At 44.5% G+C, this 27,827-nt stretch overlaps 1 protein-coding gene across 3 annotated transcripts; it reads left to right on the forward strand.

The window, feature by feature from the left end:
• The first annotated feature begins 187 nt into the window (after nucleotides 1–187).
• Nucleotides 188–27,372, forward strand: ASIP (agouti signaling protein). Of its 3 annotated transcripts, none has more exons than XM_055814569.1 (4): nucleotides 188–446; nucleotides 18,747–18,901; nucleotides 22,431–22,492; nucleotides 24,076–27,372. In XM_055814569.1, the coding sequence occupies exons 2-4, from the start codon at nucleotides 18,748–18,750 to the stop codon at nucleotides 24,250–24,252; spliced, it is 393 nt and encodes a 130-aa protein (XP_055670544.1). In that variant the 5' UTR covers nucleotides 188–446; nucleotide 18,747; the 3' UTR covers nucleotides 24,253–27,372. The 3 variants fall into 3 exon arrangements, with proteins under 3 accessions (XP_055670544.1, XP_055670545.1, XP_055670543.1); XM_055814570.1 differs by lacking the exon at nucleotides 188–446 and adding an exon at nucleotides 18,584–18,623; XM_055814568.1 differs by lacking the exon at nucleotides 188–446 and having other exon boundaries at nucleotides 18,727–18,901.
• The last annotated feature ends 455 nt before the right edge of the window (nucleotides 27,373–27,827 follow it).

Here is a 27,827-nt window from a genome sequence, read left to right on the forward strand (position 1 = left end):
GTGGCAGAAGAATCTCACTGCTATCAGCTGAAAACATCCCTGCCTGAGGACTGCTGGATCAGGACTCTCCCTGTGGCTTTCAAACGGGGAGAAAAAGGAGGGGCTGAGGGTCAACTTTCCACCAGTTTTTTTCAGAGTGAAACAGTGAAAGCAAAAAAAAAAAAAAAGAAAATAAAAAGAAAGGAGTGAGAAAAAGCAGAAATTCAAGTAGAAAAGAATAGACTGTCTATCCTAGTCATAATTTTGTCAGCTAAAACTTAGTACATGCTTCTTCATTGCTTTCGGGAGGAGGTGATATTTAAAAGCAGGCTGCACTGCAGTCAAATGGGAGTACAAACAACTCCAAAAGCTTTGCCTATGTTCTCTGAAGATCAGCATAACAAGGGAGACCAGCTGCACTGATTTTCATTAGGGCCTGATGAATAGGACAACAGCTTGCTGTTTCGGTAGGACCTAAATATTTAACCTCTTCTACAGGGCATTTAACTTCCAATGTGTTGCTTGGACTTAAAATATTGTGTTTTACTGCTCCATGGCACTGGAGATATTTGTCCTCCTTTACACTCTACTCAGTCCTGCAAAGCTATCTCACTGTCTGGGACGCAGTAAAGTTTTAAAATTCTCTGAACTTTGATATTTTACCTTTTTGCTCTTCTGCATTTATTTGCTCCAGTTTTCTGCTCAACTTCAAACACTTTTTTCAGTGCTGCCAGTGATTTAGATTGTTCTGATTCTGTTTGATGTATCTGGCTCTTCAATTTTTTGTTGCAAATCTTGCTCTTTAGTCTAGTCTACTTGTATCTAAGTTTTTTCTGATGTTATTTTAAATGTTGTATTATCTCTATACACTATTGTGTGATTTTAATGTTAACAAAGTATATTTCCTATGCTGTATTTTTACACTGCTTCATTTGGCTGGCTAAATTATTTTGTTTCCCCATCCAAGTGAGGTAAATAAAATTACTATATAATATTGAAATAGAAAAAAACTTTATCTTGCTGAAACTTTTGTAACTCCTGAAAGATTTTAACGGTTTAGAATTGATTTGTTTTGGGAGTGGTAATATTTCTCTTCAAACTTTGGACTGTAATTCTTTTACTAATTTGCCCTGTAAGTTCTCTCTCTAGCATGTCACAAAAAGGTAACTTTACACTACAGATATCCCAAGTGTCTAATCCTCCATTAGTATTCATAATATTGTATAATTTTGTGCAAGTTTAGCAAGCAACAGTTGCTTTACAGAGTTAACAAGATACGAAATGTAAAGATAATTTGTAATTGCCATTTGCCATACCAACATTTTTCTTCCACCCTGAATTCCTACAGTGTTTTATCAACTTCATCATGACTGCAGTCACTAGAAAACAAACAGTAACATTGTTCATTTTATTACATTTGTGATTTTCTTAAACAGATGCATTTCTTACTGCTTTCCACATTCTCATCTACTTTTTCTCCCCCCTACATTCTCATCTACATTTTTTTCCCCTACTTTATTTCTCCTTGTATATTATACAGCTCTCTTTCTTTTGACTTTCAGCTATATGATGAAAGAAAAGTGTAGTTCGTTGTGTTCAAACGTGCCTTTGCTGCTTTCTGGCATTTTCACAGTTTGTGGGCTATCCTCTTAATACCAGAAACATTTCTGATGGAGGCAGGAAGGGCTCTCGAGAGGTATTATTTGACTGTAGATCTGCCCCCCCCCCCCAAGGTTATGTACATTTTATTTCAATAGTTTGAAGTCTCTCCAGCCTACATTTTGGGCTGGTTTAGTCACAGTCTCTCTAAAATAAGGTCTTTTGAAGCTGGGGGGGCGGGGGGGGGGGGGGGGGCGGCTGGGGGTGGGAAATGTACTTTTATGGTTTGTGTTGCTTTGGGCTTTTTTTGCCTTGATTTTTTGGGTTTTTGTGGAGTTTGGTTTTTTTGTTTGTTTTTTTTAAGAACACATCTCCGGTTCAGCTTTCCAAATATCAAACCTGCACTTCCCTGTGCATCTTTTTGCAGAACTTTTCACAGAATAATTTTTTTTTACCTCTGCTGAAGCAGGCTCAGAAAGCTTTCACAAACATTCCAACCCAAATGCAAAAAATACACAAGTGATCACAGATAGGGAAGATAACTTGGGAGGGGGGAAATCTGATTTTTCTTGTACATGGAAAAAAACAGTTCAATGAAAACTGCAGAAGAATTTTGCCAGCTTCATTACAGGTTTGCATCTTTAGTATTCCCTTTAGCTTGTGATGCACAAGTGGACTCACAAGCAGAGCTACACACAGGAATTAGCCTCCAGTATTTTGCAGAATAAAGACCCACTAAAAACACTGACTAGATAGTTAACTCCTCATTAATTAAGTGCCCATACTCATGTGGCATACATAGTTGCACGGAAGAAATATTGCATAACGTTGTTACTTTTTAACAACATTTCTAAAACCAGCAAATTTAATGAAAAAAGCCCACTGACTTCTTGCATAGCATTTGCTTGTGAAATTTGTTTTTCAAATCACACTATTTCTCTTCAATCTTTTTTCACGTGGGTCATTCAAATTTTATTTAGTCTTCAAAGAAGTATATTTAATTAAAGTTACAAGGAAGTAGAAGGCAGCACTGACCAGTGCTCTACTCGGGAAGCAACTCACTAGACTTTTTTCCCCTCTGCATTTTGAAATGCTCATGCCATGAAAAATATCTGTGATGCATTCCCACCTACAAATAACTAGGAAGACATAATAGCATTTAATTCAGCATTTCAAATCCATTCAACGCGATAATTTTGTTTAGCAAAGTATGAAGTATGTGTTCAGCCTGTCAATAGCAGTATCCCAGTTACAAACAAAGCCTGGCCCGAGCGGACACACACAAGCGCGCCTGCCCTTCCTGTGGAGCACATGTGGCACTGGGCTTTGCCAGGTCCTTCTCCAGGTGCCCCAACCAGGCATCCCTGCAGCATCGCGGGGCCAGCCAGGACAGCGAGCGCTGCTGGGGCCGCAGCAGGTACCTTCTGCCAGGGGAACCCCCGGGAAGGCTGCGCCTGGGAACAGCACCCCTGTTTCTTGGTGGCTGTAATATGTTTGCTTAAAGGAAAAACCATAAAGGTGACTGATCCCACTGTGGGGAACCGGCCATCATGGCCCACAGAGAATCATCAGTTGTTACATGCGATAAAATGACAAAGCTCTGGGCTGAGCAGATCTAGTTCACTCCTGTGATCAACTAAAAACATGAGTTAGAAAGAATCTGTACTGACATTTTTCTGAGCCCGAGCCATATAGAATCTACAAAGACTTATTTCCCATCTATCTTTCTTTCTTTTTTTGTTTTGTTTTTAAAAAACATGAAATGGCAGCAATGTCGCACAGATCATCTGAAAGCAATAAGCTTTGCATTTCAGGGGACACAACACATGAAAAAAATTAGTACATCACTACATATTTTCAATATATAGGCATACCCCTAAATAATATCTGTGTATATATTATATAGGGATTCACCTTGAGCTTTTTATCGTTTGCAGATTGAATCTCAAAGCTCATTGTTCCAGCATGTGCTTTCTAAGGGTTTAGAACGGGCTGTAGTAGGTCTGACTCAAAGCCTGACACTGGAGAGAAATTTTACTTATTTTCCTAGAGCTAAAGAGGCTTCAGAGATCTCAGGATTTAGGAAAAAAAAAAAAAAAAAAAAGAAACAATACCCTTTAAAATAAGGAAATGGAGAGGTAGGTTAAGTTGATAGGGAAACTGTGAAATTACTGCATTTGTCTCCCAGATGATGGGTGAGAAGCATGTCCCCAGCATGCCCTAGCTGAAGTGACCAGCCACCTCCCGGCACAGATTCCAGGATTTGGAAGACCATAATAAAACCGAACACCTAATCATTAGTTAGCATGTAACACAGACCATGTCATTTCCAGCAGTTTTGCTTAGAATTTGTTTTTCTTACTGAAATATTTATTTTCTTTTAAAATTTCTGTAGTAGAAAACCTGAATCAGCCTTTGGGTGGTCTAAAGTAGAACTGTTAGTAGAGCCAGAATAGTTCAGATCTGGGAAATTTTTTAGACCCGGCTTCTACTTCTGGTCACTTCATCTCATTATGCTTTTGTCATCTTGCTGGCAAACCCTTCTGTCATCACATCCCGCCTCCAACCCTGCCAAGTACATTCAGGAACTGAGAGACTCTACAGCTTCTCTTTTGTATTAAAGAGATTGATCTTTGAGAGCTCTTTTTAGACATATTTTTCCATTCCTTCGGTCATTTTAATGGTTTCTCCCAACTCTTTCCACTCAGTTAGTGGTGTTCCTGGAGCATGCTCCAGACATAGCCATACCAATCCCAAATAAGCATTCTTCCTCCATTAGTCCTATTTTCTCATTAAAGAACTCCATTAGCACTTTTGACAACCGTGTTACACCGTGAGCTCATTTCCACCACAGCTCCCAAGCCCTTTTGAGTCACTGTTTTCCAGAACAGCAGAAACTTCCCACTCTGAATGTACAATATTCATTTCTTCTTAGATGTTTGTCCATAACTTTTTCATTCTTAGAATGTGTGTTGCTTTCCTATGTGTAGTTTATCAATGAACATCTCCCAGATACTTGTCTTCATCCTCATTTCCCACTTATGGGCCACAGATGGCTTTTCCTTCTTCCATGAAGAAAGCTGTGCCTCGCAGCACTTTGTAGAGATAGCCCAGATCTCTTGCTGATCTTGCATAGATACACAAGACTGCTCCGACATCTTTCTTCCATATGGTACACGATGTCCACGTCATAGGTTTTCCTACATGGACAAGGGCGATGCAAATCGATCTTCTTATTGTCTATTTCCTAATTTCTAAAAGAGCATATAAGTGCAACAAATTAATTTGCATTAAGTAGCTGCATGCTTTGATGGCTCCAACCGTTATTCGCCCATGCCGCAGTCAGGAGAACACGACCTTGCCTGCATGTGTAAGGAATGTCCAGAAACGTCCATTTCTCCCCATAGTCATCGGTGGCCACGCCAGAAGGGGCTGCCCTCCCCCTCATTCAGCACCTTCTGAGCTGTGCCAGGCTGGCGTGCGTCACCAATGTGCAACGGGCACCTTCAAGCAGAAATTGTGCTTCTTACCAGTCAAAGATTAACACGAGCCAGAACCCTCTAGTCTACGATGTCAAATAGAAGAGTAGGATATTTAGAAGTTCCATTCCACACTGAAAACAAATAAAAGGCATTTATCGTTCTTTCTTAAATATAGCCCTTTAGCCATAGCCCCTTCAAGCCTCCCTTTTGCAGGTCCTTCTGCCATCAGCTAAGGAGAAATTCCTGCCTCCTCTGCAGCACCTGAGGGAAGCAGGGAGTCCCTGAGGGGGCACCTCCCAGCTCTCCCCCACAGCCTGAGCCCAGGTTACAGCTGCAGCACCAGCACCAACCTCAGGCACCAGCAGCGGGGACGAGGCTGCGGACCCAGCTGATTGCTTGAGACCCCAACAGTCCCTCAGAGCATCCTGGGCTGATCAGGAAGTCTGACAACCACAGCTGTACCCATCTTCCATGCACGTACTGCACAGTAGGAACCCTTGCCAACGCTCCATCTCCTGTTCCTCACCTGGTTTTCCATCCACCACAAGCAGGCATTGCACGGCACTCAGCACCTCTCCCTGTTCCATTACCTTCTGTGAAACTCTCGGTCCTCTGACTTTCAAGCAAGTTGCTTAAAATTAATCAGCAGCAAAAGCCAGAGCGTGATGTTATTTTGGTTTTATCATCAGATATAAATCGGCTGTTGATCTTATTTATCACATTGCCAGAAGGACTGTTGTTGCCCAAAGGATTTCTGAAGCTAATCCACCATCAGCCTCCACCAGTCACAGATCAAATATCTCACAACTCATACCCTCCTAAAAAAACCAACAACTTCACCTCTTAGATGTCTGGATTGTGACATAAAAGCCATTTTTTTCCTGAATGGATAAACAGAATACAACCCAAGACAACAGAGGCTTGATAGTGAATACAAATGGGAGATCTCCCACACCCCTGTCTGTAAAGCCTGTATCTAGTCATGCATAGGAAGAGAGCAGAAGGATGTGCCAGAAAAGTAATGCCTCTTAATAAAACAGCATGTAAGCTCTTACAGGATAGTACTTCGTATAATTGTGTCCTGGATAAGTATTTCTTATAGTTATGTTGTGGTTTATCACAGCAGGCAGCTAAATGCCACACAGCCACTCACTCACTCCCCCCTGCCAGTGGGACGGGCAGAGAATTGAGGGAAAAAATAGTAAATTCGCGGGCTGAGATAAAGACAGCTTAATAGAACAGAAAACAAAGGAGAAATAATAATAATAACAAAATAATTAGAACATACAAGTGATGTACAGTGCAGTTTCTCATCACCTGCCAGCGATGCCCAGCCAGTTCCCGAGCAGCAGCCCCCAGCCAGTTTCCCCCAGTTTATGCGCTGTGTGATGCCACATGGTTGGGGTGTCCCTGGGGTCAGTGGGGGTCAGCTGTCCCGGCTGTGCCCCATCCCAGCTCCTGGTGCCCCCAGCCTGCTGGCTGTGGGGTGGGCGAGGAGCAGAAGAGTCCTTGACTTAGTACAAACACCAATTAGCAACAACTAAAATATCAATGTGTTATCAGCATCATTCTCATCCTAAATGCAAAACACAGCACTGTGCCAGCTACTAGGAAGAAAATTAACGCTATCCCAGCTTGAAACCAGGACAAGTTGTTTCCCTGAAAAGTGAACTTGGAACAACAGTTTCATGGCTTCCTCTTTCCTACAGTCTTCAAAGGCAGACACTTCACTGGCTTCTCATCTTCTGAGAACATACTTATCCTCCTAGAGGCAGTTCCATAAAGCTGGAAAGAATTATATTTCTCCCAAACAAGCTAGGAGAAAGACTTAAACATGCAGAAGATGAGGGACAGCCCAGAACCCTTAAAGAATGCTTTATAACATGCCCTAAATCCCAGTACAAAGGTGGGAGTACATTTTCAAACAGAGTCCTGTCCCTGAAGATGTTAGTAAAAATAAATAAGAAGATTAGAATCATTTAAAAACAGGAAGCAAAATGATAATCTGTGGCAGGCAGATCAAATTCCAAGTAGAGCCTGTAAAGTGCACTGGAAATAATAAACCCCCCTAACAATGCTATGCGTCTCATACATGAGAGCACAACTTGAACTTAAACCAGAAATAACAACACAGAAAAAGTGAAAGGTTCAAGAAAAAAATATTATATTCACTACTGAAGTAAATCCAGATATTAAAAACACTTTCCCTTCTATCAGTCAATCAGAAGAAGCATCAGAGCTCTTTTAAAGCAACTGGTCTAAATAACTTGCCTTCAAGCATGTGACATGCTGGCTGATGAACAGGGAGCTTCTCACAACTGAGATGCACACTCAGCATTGGGAAAGGAGTGCTCTTCCCCCCTGTAGTCCTTAAGGCAGGAATCCAGGATTCCTTCTATAATCATCAGGCTGACTGACTGATCAATGGATCGATCAGCCCACCCAATCTCAACCCCAGTTTCACCCCATACTGGTGGAATCAGTTGCTCCTTTGGGGAAGGCTAGACAACCAGTTTAAAGAAGGTGCTAATTGTTAAGCTGGTGAAGCTGGGTGGGAAGCTCATTCTCAATAAGACATGGAATAGCTAGATAGTTGCTAATAACCTAAACGACTAATTGGACTATAAGGACATTATATGTGCTTTGGCTTGACTCGGTTCCTAGAAAAAAACTGAAGCAGAAAATAGAGAACTTGATTAAAAAATAACTAGTGGAGTGGAGTAAAAAAAAGAGTGGAGTAAGGAAATTATTTGGCATCAGCAAGGTCACTAAAGACATACTACCTCTGCTCCTAATGAAAAATTAGAAAATTGAACAGAAAAGCCATGTAGATAACTGAAGAATTGGGAGGAGAGTAATTTATACTTAGTAATTCTATGGGCTGAGCCTGTTCATCTGAGCTGGGAGAATATGAGGAAACTACCTCTCAGGAGGGGCAAAAAAATGAAAACAAAAGCATTTTCCACAGTGAAGAGGAAGGTTTAGAAGGATGCAGGTCCTAGAAACTGAAATTAAACAAATCTAGAGTAACAAAGTACCAGACATTTTATCACTTGGTTTAATTAAGAATTAAGCAGTGAAATCCAGGAAAGGTCTGCAGCCTGTCATGGAAGAAGTCAGGCCATGGATCACAGCAGCCTTGTTTGCTTTTGTGAGCCTGTAGCTTCATTACGGCTTTGCGCTCTCCTAGATATTTAGCAGCGCGGTTTATCCACTCTTAGAAGCTAGAGGCTTTAGCTACTTTCTCAAGAGCTCTTATAAACCATCAGTTTACTAGTCACTTCTAAATCCGTCGTAGGCTCTGTTACAAGGCAGCGTCCATGAGACGAGTCACCAGCACCTCATCGTTCATACTGATCACTACAAATAGCCAGAGAAATCATTGATTCTCTGTGCCTTTTCCACTTGAGCAGCACAACAACTCCCATCACTCAGAGTTGCTTCTTTTGACATTAGTTGTGTCTAAGTATTTCAGTTATTACACTCTATTTTTAATTTTTAAATTCACTCCATCCTCAGTTGTGGCATCTAATGTGTGTCTGACAACTGGGACACAGATCCATATTTGCTTTATAGGCACCATCACACTGGGTAGTTTTAAAGAGGGTGTAGTTTTGTCTGGCTTTGGTGGGGGGTTTTAATCTGTGTTAGTTTTGAGTATGAAAAGTGGCATAGCAGGCTGACTGACAGACATATGTCTAATTCATTCCTAAATGTCTCTGACTTTGGAGACTGAGTAATTATCTCCAGGCAAGCTATTCCAGTGCTTCCCTATCCTCAATGTTGCAAAGATTTTCCCTATGTCTCATCTCAACCTTTTCTCCTGTAATTCAAACCTCTTTTTGTTGTCCTGACCATCCTGAGCAAAGAATGCAGCACCTGAGCAGGTAGGGGTGGCTCCGAATGAGCGATAGAAGGAAGAGCAAGCAACGTAATTTATAGTTATAGTGACTGTGACGGACAAGTTTTTCTTCTAATCAGACTCTTCCTTTTTAGTCCAAACACAGTTGATCTCTGAGCCCCAGTGAGTCTTGGTTCTAGCTGCCATAAAGAGTGATTCTCACCCTTTTTGCCATCCTGAAATCTGAGCTATGACGGCCCAGTGGACTCAGCTGAACATCCTCAGGATGGAAATTTATTTTCTTCCTTTACAACCCATCCCAGCTCAAGTGGTTTTGGTCTAAACAGTGTGATATACAGCCTAATTACAGGGGGGGTAATAGATAAGTGTAGCTGCAGAGAGAAAAATAAACACAGGGTGGTTTGAAAGAGTGTGCTGAGCTATCCCCTTCCCTACGTACACACGCAGAGAATTAAAAATGACTGCATTTATATATTTCTACAAAAATAACACATACAGCATCTGTAAATCAGGGCTTTTAGACATATACAAGCCAAATTATGCGTGTCATTGCATAGTCCTGCACATTGCAAATCTTTTTGGATTGGCTGTGTGCCTCGTTTGCCTTTAATTGTTTTTAGCCATCAAGCAGGCCCAAGCGGCTGCAGGTCATAGCAAGGGTCGATGCAGCCCATACAACTTTTGCAACTGCATCTGTGTGTATGGTTATGAGACACAGATGAAGGAAAGCGTCAGCTTTCTTCCATTGATCAAATTATGACTATTCTTAACAGGAACAGACTGTAGAGGATGCCATCAGTTTCATATTGCTGCTTTTTTTATATATGTGTATGAGGTACTCAAAAACATGAAAACTGTAAAGCCTTCTGCTTCAGTCAATGAAATGCATGTGCCCAAAACTTCGGGAACAGCACCCATGCAGCATCTGAGCACTGTAGTGCTCTGGGATTTGAGGACTGCCTTCCATCAGGCTTTGATCACCCCGTTCCCCCAGTGTTTGATAGCTGTGCTCCTGCAGAATTCAGTTACCGAGGTCCTCCGGGACCTGAGGACTTGAAGGATGACTGTTATGTTATTCTTGCTTTACCGAAGGAGCAGGTAACATTAGACACCAGTCTAATGGAGGAGGTCTAATTGGAATCTCCTCCTGTGCAACCTGCTCTAGGAGAACCTGCTTCAGCAGGAGGTTGAACTAAATGGTCTCCAGAGGTGCCTTCCAACCTGACCGTGCTGGGATGCTGGGATTCTGACACAAGAAGAGTAAAGCTCAAAGTCAGTATGACTGAGTTTACTAGAGATGGAACATGCCTCAGATACTCTCAGAAATGCCTTCCTTTTTCAAAGTTAAGAGGGAAGCTTGAAGCAATTTTCACTGTAGCTCATTTTACTTTTACCAAAAATACAGTAAACCAGTTCGATGCAACCAAGGAAATGAGGGAATGGTATATGTTCGTAAGGTGCTTTTAAAACCATGCAGTTAGATGTGATAACAGTGTATTAGTATTCAGGCATCCTTAAAAAATTCAAGAATATTTGACCCCTAAAGCATTGTTTCTAGGCATAGAACAAGATCCTTTTGCCTGATCATGTTCAGGCTTATCACAAATGTAAATGAAATGTTCTCATATTTGTCATCAACATGTATGAGGGGATGGAGGCCCACACCACCTTCCACATGAAGTCATGTCAAGTGGAGTATAAAGAAATTGGGTGTCTAGGACACTATCCTGGGAGACATTGCTAGATCGTATGTTATCTCAAGCAATGACATTTTGTAATGATTTTATGGTTCTTTGCTGCCATCCATTTTAATTTAAATGCATTTTTGTTCTACATGGGCAATGAAATTTGGACACAATCCTCTAAATGAACACCAGTATCTGCATACAATATAAATGCTTTCATAGCTCTGTTACAAATACTCCTCTTGATAAACCCTGGGACTGAATTTGCTTTTTTCACAGCTGCATCACATTATCACTCTTGGTCACGCTGTAATCAATACAGCCAGTTCTTCCCTTTCTAACATTTGAAATCCAGAAGCCATTAACTTCAGAAATTTTTTTGCCCTCAAGCTTCAGTGTTTGAACTTGGCCTTTGCACTGTTGCATCTCATCCAGTTTCACTGCTTCATTCCTCAGGATCATCCAGCTGGAGATGATGAGGACAAGGTAGGGAAACAATGGAAAAGTGCAAAAGGAAAAAGAATTAAATGCATGAAAGGTAGGAGAAATGTGTCCAAAGAAAATTCTGTGTCAAAAGCAAAGGGCACAGTGGATCACTGAAAATGAAAGAAAACAAAAGGTAGACAGAAAATAGAAATAAAAGGAGCAAGAAGGGTAAACTGAGTTCAATAGCTTAAAAAAATGTTAAAATTGCACAGAAACTTAACATACTACATCAAACACAACAGAAGTCTCTCTGGTGCACTTACCTCTGTACAACATATACAATTCATTTTAGTAAACTGATTGTGGGTTTGGTATACAGAAGCTCGAGAAAAGACAGTGCCCTTTGTGCTAGGCTCCTATACCGGGGAATGAAAAAAAGTAATACACAAAAGACCAGAGAAAAGAGTCTGAAAGACAGAAATGGAATGAGAATGAATTGAGAGAAGCCCTCCAATGCCACCTGCCCGTTCGTCTTTGGTCAATAGTATTTTATAGCTCTGTTGAAGCAGAAAAGAAGCCGAAATTTGGATGTGACACATTTTAATCCTAGAAATTCGTGCCAGTTGTTTGTTTAAAGCCAAGTTAAGATTACACCATTTTGTGCAGGTAAATAAGGATATACACCTGTTTTATGCAAAGGGAAAGCCGAGCCTCACAGCCACCCAGCCAGGGCAGGGAGGAGCCGGTGCAGCACGGCACGTGGTGGGCGCAGACAGTGGGAACACGGGCTTGTCTGGCAGCAGTTTGGGCAGGCTGATGGATGAAATCCCTGAGCAAAAGGCATGTAACCACCCAGCTTCACCTGCAGTACGGGCTCCAGGGCGATTTCTGGAATACCTAAGGGAAAATATGTAGGCTGGAGGACAAACTTAGCCAATAGCACTAAGTAGGGGTATTAGAGGAGAACTATAAAATTAGCCTCAACTATTACCCCTGAAAGAAAAAAGACTTGGACCTAAGTTTGCCTCAAGTCTGAAAACGGTTGCTTGTCAGCTACAGCCATGTCTATCTTCACAGACAGCACACGGAGCATTTCTTACCCAAACTGAGGTTCTGTTTATACCCAAGCACCACAACCGTGCACTTCAGTTTTTTTAAACAAGTCAAGATGCAAGGGTAGAACATGAAATAATGAACAAAGTATCAGACTGGAACAGATTCTCGAAATATGGAACCTGTTTTCTACAACCATGGGCAATTGTTTAAAAGAAAAGTAAAGTTAGACTGGGAGACGCCCAGAAAAAAGTACACAAATGGGACAATCAGATAGTGACATTTCCCCCACCCCTTGACTAACACAAAATAGATATTGGGGGGCAGGGGAAGGGGGGATCAGGAATCATTGTCACTTATAAATACATTATCGTGTTCAGAACAAAAATGTTATGGTTTTTGTAAAATGCATTTGTTCAATGATTTTAGTTGTTATGTGCAAGGGATCCACATAAACGTAAATCTGCATTCCTGATTCCATATCAAAGCCCATTGGTAAGTGGAATTAACATTGCCCTGGTGGCTTCCAGAACAGCTGAGTCTGGCAGAACTCTGATGCTGTGGTAATTATAAATGCAAGCGATTGGAACTAGTGACAAGCAAACCCTGCAGAGATATGCCCATGCAAGCAGACACAAACAGCAGGTCTGGCAGTAGCCAGGAAAGTTATCTCCAGGCAATGCAACGGTATTTATCATACTCATCTAGCTGTACTGAAGAAAAGGAAAACTTGGACTATTTTGAGGATTTCCTATGATGATCAGTAGCAGATGGGGATATACAGGATATTTCCCACAGGAAAAAGCCTTTTGTACAGACCCTGCACTTAAGGTCAAAGGGATGCGATGGATGTGTGACAAGGAGACCCAGCGCACTCCATTTCATCCTTGCCGTGTGTTGTGAGGTCATAAAACTACTTTTGCTGTGATGGCTGCTGACAGTTAGGTGGTTAGGTTACAGTTATGTTTAAGTGAAAGAAGCACATTCAGCATCGTGCGTAGGGGGCTGCCAACAGGGAAGACGTGCTGGAGTTCAGCAGCCGAGCAGTGAATCGCAGTGCTTAACCCTCAGAGCAAAGGTACGCGGGAGCCATGCTTGAGTCTGCATGAGACCTCTGTGGATGGTGCAGTGACAGTGGTGACAGCGCTCATAGCACCCAGGAGAAGGGTACGGCCATTGGGTCCTGCCCTCAGGGAGCGCCCCAGGCACCCCCTGAGCCCCGCACCCCTGGGAACGCACGCTGTTGGGGCACTACATCGCCGGCGAGGGATCTGCGGGAGGGGGTTAGCAGGCTCAGTGTGATCCAGGACAGGGCTGAGCCCAGCGTTGGCATCAAGAGATAGCTGTGGGAGATAACGACAAAGAGCCCCTGCTGCAGGTGGAAGCCCCTACATGCCGAACTCCAAAGCTCACTGGGGGCTGAGATCTGGGAACTTGCAGAGAGACTGCCAGGGCTCCTCTGGGCCTGCGCGCTGCCCAGCCGCACAGACACCCAGCCGCACGGACGGACACCCAGCCGCACGGACAGACACCCAGCCGCACAGACAGACACCCAGCCGCACGGACAGACACCCAGCCGCACAGACACCCAGCTGCACAGACAGACACCCAGCTGCACAGACACCCAGCTGCACAGACACCCAGCTGCACAGACACCCAGCCGCACAGACAGACACCCAGCTGCACAGACACCCAGCTGCACAGACAGACACCCAGCCGCACAGACAGACACCCAGCCGCACAGACAGACACCCAGCCGCACAGACACCCAGCTGCACAGACAGACACCCAGCCGCACGGACAGACACCCAGCCGCACGGACAGACACCCAGCCGCACAGACAGACACACAGCCGCACGGACAGACACCCAGCCGCACAGACACCCAGCCGCACAGACAGACACCCAGCCGCACGGACAGACACCCAGCCGCACGGACAGACACCCAGCCGCACAGACAGACACCCAGCCGCACGGACAGACACCCAGCCGCACGGACAGACACCCAGCCGCACGGACAGACACCCAGCCGCACAGACAGACACACAGCCGCACGGACAGACACCCAGCCGCACAGACACCCAGCCGCACAGACAGACACCCAGCCGCACGGACAGACACCCAGCCGCACGGACGGACACCCAGCCGCACAGACACCCAGCCGCACAGACAGACACCCAGCCGCACGGACAGACACCCAGCTGCACAGACACCCAGCTGCACGGACAGACACCCAGCCGCACAGACAGACACCCAGCCGCACAGACAGACACCCAGCCGCACAGACAGACACCCAGCCGCACAGACAGACACCCAGCCGCACAGACACCCAGCCGCACAGACAGACACCCAGCCGCACAGACAGACACCCAGCCGCACAGACAGACACCCAGCCGCACAGACAGACACCCAGCCGCACAGACACCCAGCCGCACAGACAGACACCCAGCCGCACAGACAGACACCCAGCCGCACAGACACCCAGCCGCACAGACACCCAGCCGCACAGACAGACACCCAGCCGCACAGACAGACACCCAGCCGCACAGACACCCAGCCGCACAGACAGACACCCAGCCGCACAGACACCCAGCCGCACAGACAGACACCCAGCCGCACGGACAGACACCCAGCCGCACAGACACCCAGCTGCACAGACAGACACCCAGCTGCACAGACACCCAGCCGCACAGACAGACACCCAGCCGCACAGACAGACACCCAGCCGCACGGACGGACACCCAGCCGCACAGACAGACACCCAGCCGCACAGACACCCAGCTGCACAGACAGACACCCAGCTGCACAGACACCCAGCCACACAGACACCCAGCCGCACAGACAGACACCCAGCCGCACAGACACCCAGCCGCACAGACACCCAGCCGCACAGACAGACACCCAGCCACACAGACACCCAGCCGCACAGACACCCAGCCGCACAGACAGACACCCAGCTGCACAGACAGACACCCAGCCGCACAGACAGACACCCAGCCACACAGACACCCAGCCGCACAGACACCCAGCCGCACGGCTGCACAGCCACCCAGGCACACAGCTGCACAGCCGCACAGCCAAGGAGGCGCGGAGAATAGCCAGGGTGACTCAGGCAGTCAATGGAGCAGGGAGATATAAACAGATGAAGTACTTGATGTCTTCCCCAGACTGGTCAGGCTGAAAATTAAAAGGACAATTAATTTCTATATGGCAATTAAGCAGGGAGGTGTGGAAGGGCTCTACAATTGCAATAATAGGTCAACTTGTCACGAACCTACAAAGAGATGGACACGCGCTGATTGTGGAGGATAACTATGTATTGGACTTAGCAGTTCAAAAAGTTCCACTCAGTTTTATTTCCTCCAGCTGCAAGAGTTAGAGGGTTAATAATCACACCAAATGGTTACAACTTCAAAAATCTCAAATTTTTAAAAAAATCAAACTGAAAAAATGTGTAATCCCCTCCTTTCACAGCTAACAAGAAGGCCAAACTTGTGTCAATTGCTCTAAGCATATTTTTTTCTAACAGATCACCAGATATTTGCTCTTAATCATTTGATTCAGTTTCATTGTAGCTTTCTAACCACAAGTTAGTTTTCTGAATACTGGGGGTTTTTCATTTCAGCTTTGTTTCTTGTGGAGCTTTACCCATAATTTCTGAACTTACAGAAATCTGTTTTCTCAAAGTCCGCTGGATTAGTTTGCTCCCCTCTCTCCTTTGGTTCTGAAGACTAAATTCTGTTCAAACATCTGTGTCTGCTCTTAATGGTTCTACACCATGAGAATCTTCTATGCAGTAATGTCTACTTTGCTGTTGTAACCTTCTGCTACTAATCTTGCTGCTTTCGGAGATTCCAGGTTTCTTATCCGTAATCATCAGTTTTACTACACATATGCTGTTATTTGCTTGCTGTGTTCTCTGAACGCTGTTCAGAGTTCCCTGTTGCACACATCTAGCAGTCTACGCTGCTCCAAGGTGTGTTACCTTTTTCAGATAAAATGTATATTCACCAATATATACGTTTTCCAGGTTCAGTCACTCAAAGGCTGTAAAATTCCTCCCACCTAAGTGCTTTTGGCAACCCACTCTCTGCCCCCCATGTGCACAAGAATTCAAATCAACACATGCAGCTAGGTTTGCATTTTAACACTAGAGTGTACTCGCATGTCACCCTGAAGCGAACACATGCAAGCTGTAGAATTTTACTATTTTGTTGCATTTGCACAGGCACAATTGCATTCATTGGCAGTTTTGCTGAGATAAAGCCAAGGAACTACAATGGAAACAACATTCCGGGACAGAAGAAGTTTACCTAAACAGTACTTTGGGGGCATGTTGACATGGTCTCCAACAGACAGTCATGTGCCAGCTGTGCCAGTACGCCAGATGGGCAGCATGCACTGACCTGTAAGGCATAGGTATGTTCCACAGCGTATCCTGCGACTAGGCTAAAAAGTTGCTTAAGAAAGCAAAACCCACAGCATGAACACCACATGTGCAAATATAAACAGCTTCCAGCTCACAGGTTGCTCTCTTCACTCCAGCTGAGAGCAGGGGAAAAGTTAAAGCCCAAATGTCTACATTTACCTGTCCTAGACATGCCGTGTACCACAGAACAGTTTGGGTGGGAGGGGACCTGAAAGGCCACCCAAGTCCAACCCACCTGCAGGGAGCAGGGACGTCTTCAACCACACTGGGTTGCTCAGCGCCCCCTCCAACCTGACCTTGAACATTTCCAGGAACGGGGCATCCACCACCACCTGACATTTGCTAGGTCAGGAACCTAGCCTGATTTTATTATTTTTTTTTAATGCAGAAGAGATACCCTTTTATCATTTTCCCCACTTCTTTTCACAGAAGATGCCCAAACCTGACTGAGATTTCTTGATGCTTTCTAAAGACTGTTCTAACACACACTTATATATGTAGATAACTGTTTAGGTCATAACCATAAAAATTCAGGTCCCAATTAGAACTTCTTTTTACGTAACTAATTTTACCAAGCTGATTATCCCTGCTGATGTTCATATTCTAGGCATATGCTTAAAATTCAAAAAGAACTGAATAATGGCTTGTGTTCCCAAAAGCTGGTCTACGTTTCCAAATGCGCAGCTGGTCAAATAAAATACCTTACTTAAAGAAATCTTAGCTTGTTTAGCATTTAAGTATGCTGATTTTCACAGGATCTGGGCATACAGGGAAGGAAGGAATTTTTTACAGTGAGGGCGGTGAAAGAGCAGCACTTGCTTCCCTATATGTTCATCTCCCCTACTGGAAAGCTCTGAGCTCGGATGCATCCGCCTCGGCTGCAGCTTGTGCAGATGTCCCTGAATCACCGGGGGTCCAGCCCAGGTGCCCCGCAGACCCTGGCAGGAACCCGCCGAGGCTGGGTCCTGGCGGTGCAGCTGCAGCCAGCGAGGTGAGCGGTGTCGACGCTCTTCCCACCAGCATGGCCGGTGGGACAGGCTGGAGAAACCAGTGAAGCACATGGAATGGGGTGCAGCGTGCAGCCTCTCCAGGGAGTGGGGTCAGTGGAGGCTGTAAAAGCAGGTGTCACACAGACCCGGCTTAGCAGCAGCAGTTAGACTGAAGCTCTTCCGATGCAGCAACTCTGCATATCTTAACTCTCTGGTAATTAAGTAATTACAACCAGATTAACAGCTCAAAACATTTGGTTTCACTCCCTCTTCTTACTGCTCCTAGTGGCTTTTCACTGCCCCAAAGCCAGGCACAAATCTGGAGGCTGCAGTGCCCCAGGGGAGGCTCCCCTACCTCTGACACAGCACAAAACTAATGCAGATGGAAATAAAATCAACCTCAACCCCGTAAAAAGGCACCAGGACGGGGACACGCACTGTGCACCCTGCAGAGCTGCACTGCTCACGCGGGGCTCGGCCAGGGCCGTTGGCTTTCCTCCAAGGCCCACAGCCACATCCTGCAGAGCTCAGGCTTCTCCATAAACATGCTTAAATTCCCTAGAATTCATTACATCTCAGAAGTTATTAAGTACATACTAAACCCTAAGACCCATAAATGATTTACAGCACTGGGTGTTCTATAACTTGCATGAGTTATGGCTATGATTTACCATAGGACCAGAGCAGCCACATCAGTGTATAATAAAACAAGACAGTTCTTCAATGACTTGTTTCAAAATGGCAAAAACTAATAGGAAACATAATTTGTGGGTTTGTTTTAAATTATTGTCATTTTTCCAGGTTTTGTAGCACAAATTTTTAAACGAGGTTTTCTGGGAAAAATCTGATGATGTGATTGAGCCAGGCAAAAGTGACTGCAGCAGTTCTTCCCCCCTTGGTCACACAATACACAGCACTAAGCCTCAGTGGCAAGAACACACAGCTTTTGGGAAATCTGAACCTTTTGAGAAAAGAACTGGGGGGGGGGGGGGGGTGTTAGAAAACAAAAGGCCATCTGTGAGAGTTACATTTAAGGCAGCATTGTTCCCACTCGGACAACTGCAATCTTAGGTGTGCTGGTATCAGAGACAAAGGGTTGGAAGCAAAGGAATTGTCAGAGGTACGTTGCTAAAGCTGCACAGCATGACAGAAAGCCATTGCTGAGATTCGTATCCTTGCGTCTCTCCTGTGTGCAGGTTTTGACCAATTTGGTTTTCATAACAATGGAATTTTTCCTCCACAGGATGGAAAGCAAGAACCTCTTCCTAAGCCTATTGCTCTGCTACAGTTTGCTGAGAGCTGCCGCTTCCCACATGGTGATTGAGGAGAAGACGGAATGCAGCCTCTCGAAGAGCAACAAAATGCACCTCTCGGATCTCCCACCCATCTCCATAGTCGGTTAGTAAAACCTGCCATTCGGTGCCAAATCAGCAAGGTTTGCAGCAAACACAGCCGTGGGTTGCTGTGGGCTGCTTGGCCAGCTGACCACAGCGTGGTAATTGCACCCCAGTGCCTCAGAGTACGCGGAGCTGCAGTGGCAACACGGCCACAGCAGCTGAGAACGGCAACAAGGCAAACCACAGTTTAGAGCAAAAAACTAAACAACTAACTAAATACATAAATTTGTTTCATCTTACAGATTTTGCTTCAGCTCCTCTCATACTGTAAGTGTTTTTATGTTAGAGAAGTGTTCTGCCGTTAATACGGGCATTAGCCTTCCAGTACTCCAGAAAGTCTAGTGCAAAGAGAAGAAGTCAACCTAACTTTTTGGGGTTTTTAGGATCTGCTCTTGTGGCTGAGAACTCAACAGTTGTCTAAGGTGTTCATTTAGTGTAAGGTATTAATTAAATATAAATTCAATCTCAATTTACTTTCATGCCAAACAATTTTTAACCAGGGGAAGAAAAGAGCACTGCAGAGGATAGCCAGGGCTCATCCCTTCACCCAGGACAGGACCAGCGATGTCGCTGCTGTTACGGGCCGGTGAGCAGCTGTCCTGTTAGGGCAGTCCCTTGTCAGGGCAATGCTTACCCATTCACAAATTTTTGTCCTAGTGTCTGCCCTAACTCTTTCAATGTAATTTAAGCCAACTTTTTCCTTCCAAGAAAGGATAATTAGCTGCAGAACATCATCCATAACTGTATCAAAAATATAACAGATCAAAAAATAAAGCTTCTCATGGTTAGCTTCTTTCCACAGGCTTTTAGGAATTTTGCTTAAAGCAGGTTGGGTTCTTACCTGGCTGCCTGTATTTTCTCTGCACGCTTGCTGAGGACAATAATTCTTTAAGGAGAAGGAGTTGCCCCACACATGCATTTCCAATGAAAGCTGAACCTTCGAATCCCGAGTTAACTCAAGGTTGCTTAACTGCAAGCTTAGTAAAGCTGATGCTGTTCCGCAGCTTCCCAAGCTATTCCATCTCATAGTCCTTGTGATCCTAGATGCCTTCAGTCTCACACTTCCAATAACTTTATTATTCCACTTAAAATCAGAGATACAAAATGCATTCCCTTCAGCTGATTTCACTTATCTTCTCACAAAAATGTGCCTGTGCCTTAAACATGGCAGGTGGGCAGTGCCATGCCATATCACTTTGCCAACAGCATTCATCTGAGCAGCATGCTCAGCAAATATCCACGATTTAGAGCAAATATCGTGAGTGTTTAGATAACCACAGCCACCCCTCCCCTCCTGATAATATCAATTTCTTTATAATTTATTGCTTATAATCTGTCATGCTGATATACATAATCTATTTTTATATTAGCCAACAGAAAGATTTCTCATCAGATCAGTTTAAACATTTTGGATAGACCTTCCTATCCCAGTGACATTTCTTTATACCAAGTCCAGTTCCTTCTGGTTGCCCACACACAGCAGAGATGCAGGCAGTCATGTTACGGCTCCAGTTTTAAATGTTGCCATAGCCATGCTTGAGTAATGAAATTCATTTGCAATCAGCTGTTTACACACCTATCAATCAATCAATCAATCAATCTATCAGAGTGCTCATGGTACCAACTCAAATTCAATAAAAACCAAGATGGAATTAAAAGGTAAGCAGAGAATTTGTTAGCATCGGCTGGTAAAATACGCAATCATTAATTAATACACGCTTTTTATAGCTCTTCAAATTGCAGTTGTATCAACAGGGCTCAGCAGTGCGTGCTATCAGTATCTTCACAAGCCTGTTATGTTGTCCTGTATCGTCACAGCCGAGCTGTATAAGGAGCTGGCCCGCTGGGCAGCTGTTGGAAATGCAGTAGATAGAGGAATATGAGATTAGAGGCCAGCTGGGAAAAGCAAGGGTTTTACCCAACCCAGAAGAGACAACTACAGCATTCACTTGTCAAAAAAGGCATCTCTGCATCTCCCTCTCATCTGCCCACTGAGCATCGTTTTCTTCACCAAATTCCCCAGAACAATCAAAGCATGTTTACATCATGCCAATATTTAAATCTCTGCTTGGTCACTTCATATAACCTTTCACTGAATGTTGTTGAAACAGTTTTCTAGATGGAGCAATCCAGACAATCCTGTACAATTGTACTGCAGAAAATTAAATTCATGTAGAATTAAATGGCTTACAAGCATCTTGGTTAGAATCAGAAAGTTTCAAAGGGCAGCATAACAAAGCTGGCATAATCTGCCAGGGGAACTGGATCCAAACCACTAATCCTAGTTAGAGCAAGGCCCCCGTAAAGACGTGCTCTTATTAAATGGCAATAACTTTATGTTCTTGAAGTATAGTTTTCCTTCCCACTGTTTCTTAGAAGTGTATAACCCTACCTAAAATGACAAAAGGATAATAAATGAAACTCCCCAAAATAGCCTAAAATATGTATTCTTCATTCTGTAAATCCTGGCAATCATTAAATATTCAAAAAGATATGGAGAGCAAACACTAGAATAGACAAGGGTCTATCATTCATTGGTGGGCATATGTAAATTTTTCATCCCAGTCTTTTGTTACATACAGGTAGCACTTATTACAGACCTCACACTCACAGAATAAAGATATTAAACATACCATACCAGATTAGGGAGCTGGGAAGTGTCTCACACTTGAACAGTCTTGCAGGGTTGATCCCAAGAGAAGTCTTAGTCACGGAGTTTATACGTAGTAATAAACAGCGTTAGAGTTGGAATGATAATAATGACAATAACAACTGCAGTAAATGCTATTAGCCTTCAAGGGATAATAGGAGGAAGTTCACAAATATTAGCGATTTGATCTAAAGAAAAAAAGAAGTTACATCGGGCATAATCTGAACACACACACGCTAAATTTACCAGATCCAAGATTCAACTCTACAAATATTCACAAACCTTCCAAAGCTACAGGCACACTAATGAAACGCCTTTGCAAGTCATGTTCTGTAAAACAAGGCGGTGGGTGAAAAAGGACCAAAATGAAGAAGGAAAGGTGGGATCATACAGATGAAGAGTTTATGCCAAATCAGCAAAGAGGTTTTTGCTTGCGAAAACCAGCGTACGCTCGTTAATGCCTGCAAAACTATGCAGGTAACACCACCTATTAAGAGGAAAAAAAATACAGGATTCTAAAGGTTTTTCCCATTTTTATTCATGTGACTAATGTGCATAAGTAACCCTACCTTTTATACAGAGACCTTTAATTTTATTTCTCTGAAATTATTTTTCTTGCTCACACCTGACCAAACAATGTGTGAAAAAGCCCTTCCAGAGCCCCGCCACCAGCACCCCTCTGCCTCGCCGAGCCCCCTGCCCACGTGCGTCTGGACCCGCTGGTGCAGGGGGGTCACCTCCTAGAGGCGACGTGCGTGGTGACAAGGTGGCTGTGCAGGTTGTCTGCCTTCTCTCCCACAAAAATACTATTAAGCATCTCAATTAAATAACACATGATGTAAAATTGATTTAATATTATGTTGTGCTCTTCTCTTTGAAGACTTAACTAAAAGATCCCAGAAAGTCAGCAGGAAAGAGGCAGAGAACAAGAAATCCTCCAAGGTAGGTGGCTGTTCAGAGAACTCTGCTGAATTAGAGCAGTTTCTTACTTCTGCAGTTTTCCTCAGTGTGCTCATTTGCAAGGCTTTTACTGCCATACCCCAATTTAAATAATTGACATACAATTTGAAGCTCTAAATACTGTAAAAACAGATGCAAAACATTAATGGTGGAAAGAAAACTGTGTGATCTTAGATTACTCAGAGGTGGTTGTTTGGGTTTGAAGGGTCGTCTTGGGTATGATTTCGCTTTTGGTTTTTACAGACCTCTTTTACACAAAAGTTACTTTAACCTTGAGCTGATTTAATTATTTGTAAATTTATCGAGGCATCTGCCATAAAGAGGGACCATTCCCAGCCGCACTGTGTGGGTTCACCCTCAGGCTCTGCAGCCCAGGGGCACAGGCTTTCTGTCTGCTGGGTTTTAACTGCAGGTGCTGAAACATTAAAGCAGAGGCATACAAAGAAGCTGGTACTTGGTTGAAAATGTTAGCTAATGATTTTACCAGATCAGTAAATTCAGATTGATGGATTTCCTCAATGTGACGTTACCCATAGGTCTCGAATGTAAAGTATTACAGGGTCCAGTACTTCAGAGATTGCCTAGAAGAGTAGAAAATAGCATTTTTACTTTATTTTTAATGTGTTGTGATAGCCATTTATAGCCAAACCAGTCACTGCTGCAAGCAGAAACGTTTCAAGGTCCTTTTCCTTTCTAATTGACTCCCTGTGCCAACAACCCTCCTAGAAACACTTCCTGAACTCCTGGGATGACCCAGGCTCAAAAGGATGTCATTTAGTTCCATTTAGTTCCTTCAGCTCAAAGCAGGATATTCTTGTGACCAAACTTTGCCGAAGTATTTTGGCTTAAAGGCTCCTAAAGCACTTAGAGACCACTTAACACTTTACCTTAAAACTGAAACTCCTGAGGAACTCCCGAGCTGAAGTGTAGGGTGCCTGTGGCTGGAGGGCTGCAGCGATCTCCCCTGGTCCCAGGCACACGCTGACCAACCCCAAGTTTTCCACCTTTCCAAAGCACGGACAGATGAGTGGCACTCCCTGGGTAGGCTGAGAGATCTTCTTCAGCTCACTTACCCGTGTCTGTAGTTAATTCCCGTGCACAAATCTGCTGGCACAGAGTTACCGAGCTCCAACAGTAGCTCCAACAGATTGGTAGGGAGGCTTCACTCTTTCCTTTGAAAAGTCTGGGGATCCAAGAGTAATTCCTTACTTTATGTTACTTGTAGCGTCATTACCTTTGCAGATTCTTCCATCCCTTCCTTCACTGCTGCCACATGCTTCCCTACAGAGCATTTCCCAATGCTCTAGCCAGTCACGTTTCCAACTGCTCAGAATGGGGGGCTCAGGAGGTTTACCATGTTGTTCAGGAGGTTGGTCCCCAGCCAGTGTTTCCCGTGATCCAGTCCCACCACACCTCTGCACCGCTGCTAACACAGGTCTCACTGCTGGCAACCGCCTGCTCATCTCCAGCCAGCTCCTCTCACAGTTTGCTTTCATTGCACCTATGCTTTATCCTGACCCACACCCATGTCACCTTTATGTGAATTTCCATGTGTTTTCTTCTAGAAAAATGCTGAGCTGAAGATATCTCCAAAACCAAGGCCCACACCAGCTGCTAACTGTGTGCCAAACTTCAAAACCTGCAAACCGCACTCGAATTCATGTTGTAACTACTGTGCTTTGTGCAAATGCCGTATTTTTCAGACCATCTGCCAATGTCTAATGTTAAACCCAAAGTGCTAAGCCAAACTGGGAACGCAATAAGGCTTCTGTCTTTCTTAGTTTCTCAAGCATATATTGCAAACTGCCCCATGTGTATAGCAATGAAAGTAGAGAGCTTTGAAGCTGGAGGCTTGGATTTGCCCCTCTTAAAACCAAACAAACAATGGCAAATTTTTTTCATGGGGTTAATGCTACCATAGATAGGAAGTTTTTTCAGGGAGCAGACAAGCAAGGAGATGGACATTGAAGAGGAATTTTCAGCAAAACTGACCTGCATTTTAAGAAGAATTCTTGGTTCCTGTTGGTTTGGGGGTTTCTTGTTTGATTGGGATTTTGGGTGTTTGTTTTTGTGGGTTTTTTAAGGATTGCATTAACCACAGACTGCAGCATTGCCTAACCAGCACTAAAAAACCTGTGCCAATGGCACGCAAACAGCCTCACTAGAGCAGTGAAGTGAAGGACACGAGCCTGGGTTTGCCACAGGGACCACACAGCACCAGCTCCCAGCACCAGCTCCCAGCACCGCCAAAACATCACACTGAAAACGCAGGCTTCAGGTTAACTGGCTTCCCACAGGAACACGGATTCAGGACTTTGAGGAAGAAAGGAAAGATCAGCAAAAAATGAATGTGTATCCCACATGTACTCTTGAAGAAGGCCATTACAATCAGTCTGTCTTTCCCCGCCCATTCTTACTACGGGCAACTCCCAGCACCTACCCCAAGCATGAATCCAGCTGGCAGCCTCCATGTGCTGCATGCAACCCATGCCCAGAGGGAGCAAAAAACTTACCGAACGCCATACCAATCCTCCAAGGCTCATAAACAGCTCTAGAGGTACAGGTGAAGCAAACAGGTGTCTAGAAGACATCTTTCTCTTGTTCTTGAAGCTCTTTGCCTTACCCTTGAGATACCCGAGATGGCACAGGAAGGAACCTGTGGTTACACTGCCAGCAGCGGGGTGCGTGCTCACGGGGGAGCCGGGGGGAGCAGACCCAGAAGCTGTCCCCAACATCGAAGACTCTTCATCTGCCAAACTCCAGCTTTTACTTCTTACCTCCTCTGCTCTGTATCCACAATGTTCCTTGCCCCCATCTTCTACACTTTTTTCTTCTGTGGGCCTTTCTTGGTTTTAGTATTTTCCCTTCATCCCACTGCTATTGCCAGTGTCCACAGGAGCCGCGTGCACCCCCAGGGCTAAAACTGCATCCTCCATGTTCACTCCACCTGCCAACCAGATGGCTGCACCCATGTCCACACCAAAGATCTTCAGCTTTCACAATCAGATATTTTCTAACCATTAATTTTCTAATCCCAATCCTGAATTTTCTAATGCTCTCTGCATGTCTAATTGAGAAGAAAATTCTTTACTGATTTATTTCTAAACATGGCTGAAGGCTATAAAAATCTTCTAGGCAGGCAGGCAAAGATGACACAGATGACACTCCAAAAAGGCTCAAGCCAGATGAAGGTTTTTTTCTTCTAATAATAATCAGCCCAAACCTCAGAGCTCAAAACATAGCTCAAACTTTGACAGAAATGTTTGTTCATCTTAGAGATGTATACAGATGACAGATTAATCTACAAAAGGGCCCAAATAAGGACAGGATGTCATTGTGTTACTCATCTTTTATAAAATACATCAGTTGTCAGATATGATGCAAGCTTGCATTCTTTTAAACGTATATGTCTTTTAATCAGATATCCTGGCTCAGGAACCTGTGAGCCATTCCATTATGATAAAAAGAGGATGAGAAGGGAAAATGATACATTACAATGGGCTTAGGAAACAGAATTGGGCCGCTTCTTTTACTAGGTGAAGACTTAGGTTCCCATCAAGTTGTTTCCAAACTCTTGTAACTATGAGAAGTTGTTGTTGGTTCATACTAAAATCATATCAATAATCACACAACAACAACTCATATGGAAAAAATACCATTTTCTTACCAACTGATGAGAAATTTATATTTTACCAGGGTGGAGGGGAGCAGAAGGAGAAGAAAGGGAAGGAAGGAGAGCCAGAAATCAAAGAGACAGCTGTTCTCTAGACAGCAGCTCCCACTCCAGCTTTGCAGAATCCCAGAATTGTTGAGGCTGGCAGGAACTCTGAAAGTCATCTGGTCCAACCCCTGCTCAAGCAGGGCCACCCAGGGCTGCTTGCCCAGGGCCACGTCCAGACAGCTTTGGAATACCTCCGAGGAGGAGCCCCCCAGCCTCCCCAGGCAGCCTGTGACAGTGCTCAGTCACCCTCACTATTAAAAAAAAGTTTCCCAATGTTTGACTCTCTCCAGCGTGTCCACGTCTCTTCTGCTGGGGAGCCCCAAACTGGACACAGCACTCCAGGTGCAGCCTCACCAGCGGTGAGCAGCGGGGAAGGATCATCTCCCTGACCCGCTGGCAAGAGTCTTCCTGTCGCAGCCAGACACCGCCTGCGGTCGCGTTCAGCTGGTGTCGCCAGGAGCCCCAGGTCCCTCCCCGCCAAGCTGCCTCCCGGCCAGGGGACGGGGGTCACTCCTGCCCAGGTGCAGGGCTGCGTCCTCTCCTCCTCGAGCTGCCGGAGGGTCCTGCCGGACTTTCTCCAGACCCTCACAGCCCCGGCCGGCGGCACGTCCCTCTGGCGCGTCGGCCGCTCCTCGCGGTTGTGTGTCACCTGCAGGTGCTGAGGGCATGCTCCCCCTCGTCACCCAGGGCATTAATGAAGACGTGGCCACAGCTCGGGGCTGCCGGCTGGGAGGGGAAGGGCCGAGCCCACAGCGAGGAGCTGGGGGCGGGGGGCGGGGAAGGCAGAGCCACCGAGCACCGAGCACCGGGTGCTGCATGGCCGCAATGAGGGAAAGGGAAAGATCCTTTCACACGACAATGAGGGTATTTGCTTTTCAACACATATGCACATACTTTTTGGTATAGCATTTATATGTAGTGCATTTTGAGTAATTTGGTTTATTAATAAGCCTTCTACGTAACTGGAATTTATTAGAAAGGAGTTATGCTTTCTTTGCCATTTATCTATCACACCAAAGAATATATATAATCACATACTCTGAAATGGTTATTAGCCTTAACAACTTTACTTTTCTGGGTAATGATCATGTTGCTTGAGGTTTTTTTAAGATACAGAAATCAGTAAAACATGTACACCTAATACTCGCTTCCTGTATTTTGTTTGAACAGATATTGCTGTCGAGGAGCTGTTTGTAAGCATAAGAGTTCCCTAAGGGACGTACCTGAAGTGTCACCAGTGCACAGACGATAAAACATACACGTGACAAAGACGGAGTGCTTAATTTTTAGTTGTCACATACCTAAGTGTCTCCACTGAAAACTTACTGGAATTCAAGCTTAAAGACAGACCCGGTAAAGCTCCACGACAGTCATTTTGCTCCTAGAGACTAGGGGAAATTTTACCCTAATTACTTCTTAGTAGGATTAAGCACAAATAAATCACTATTAGCTTCTCCAAATACTGCTTACCTTGTGTGAATTTAAAACAGATACTGTATTTTCCCATCCAAAGTCCTGGCTTGATTGCTTACTTTCACACTTAGACCATAACAAAAAAAAAAAATATCCAAGTTTATCTGATGGATAAAGCAAATG

This window comes from Falco peregrinus, chromosome 9 (assembly GCF_023634155.1).
Source record: "Falco peregrinus isolate bFalPer1 chromosome 9, bFalPer1.pri, whole genome shotgun sequence".
In the NCBI taxonomy this organism is placed as follows: domain Eukaryota; kingdom Metazoa; phylum Chordata; class Aves; order Falconiformes; family Falconidae; genus Falco; species Falco peregrinus.

What these genes read in the sequence shown, in the direction of transcription:
- ASIP (XM_055814568.1), top strand. Translation starts at nt 18,727, where the DNA reads ATGGAATTTTTCCTCCACAGGATGGAAAGCAAGAACCTCTTCCTAAGC. An exon ending in CCCACCCATCTCCATAGTCG is followed by an intron (nt 18,902 to 22,430) that starts GTTAGTAAAACC and finishes TTCTCTTTGAAG; the next exon opens with ACTTAACTAAAAGATCCCAG. An exon ending in AGAACAAGAAATCCTCCAAG is followed by an intron (nt 22,493 to 24,075) that starts GTAGGTGGCTGT and finishes GTTTTCTTCTAG; the next exon opens with AAAAATGCTGAGCTGAAGAT.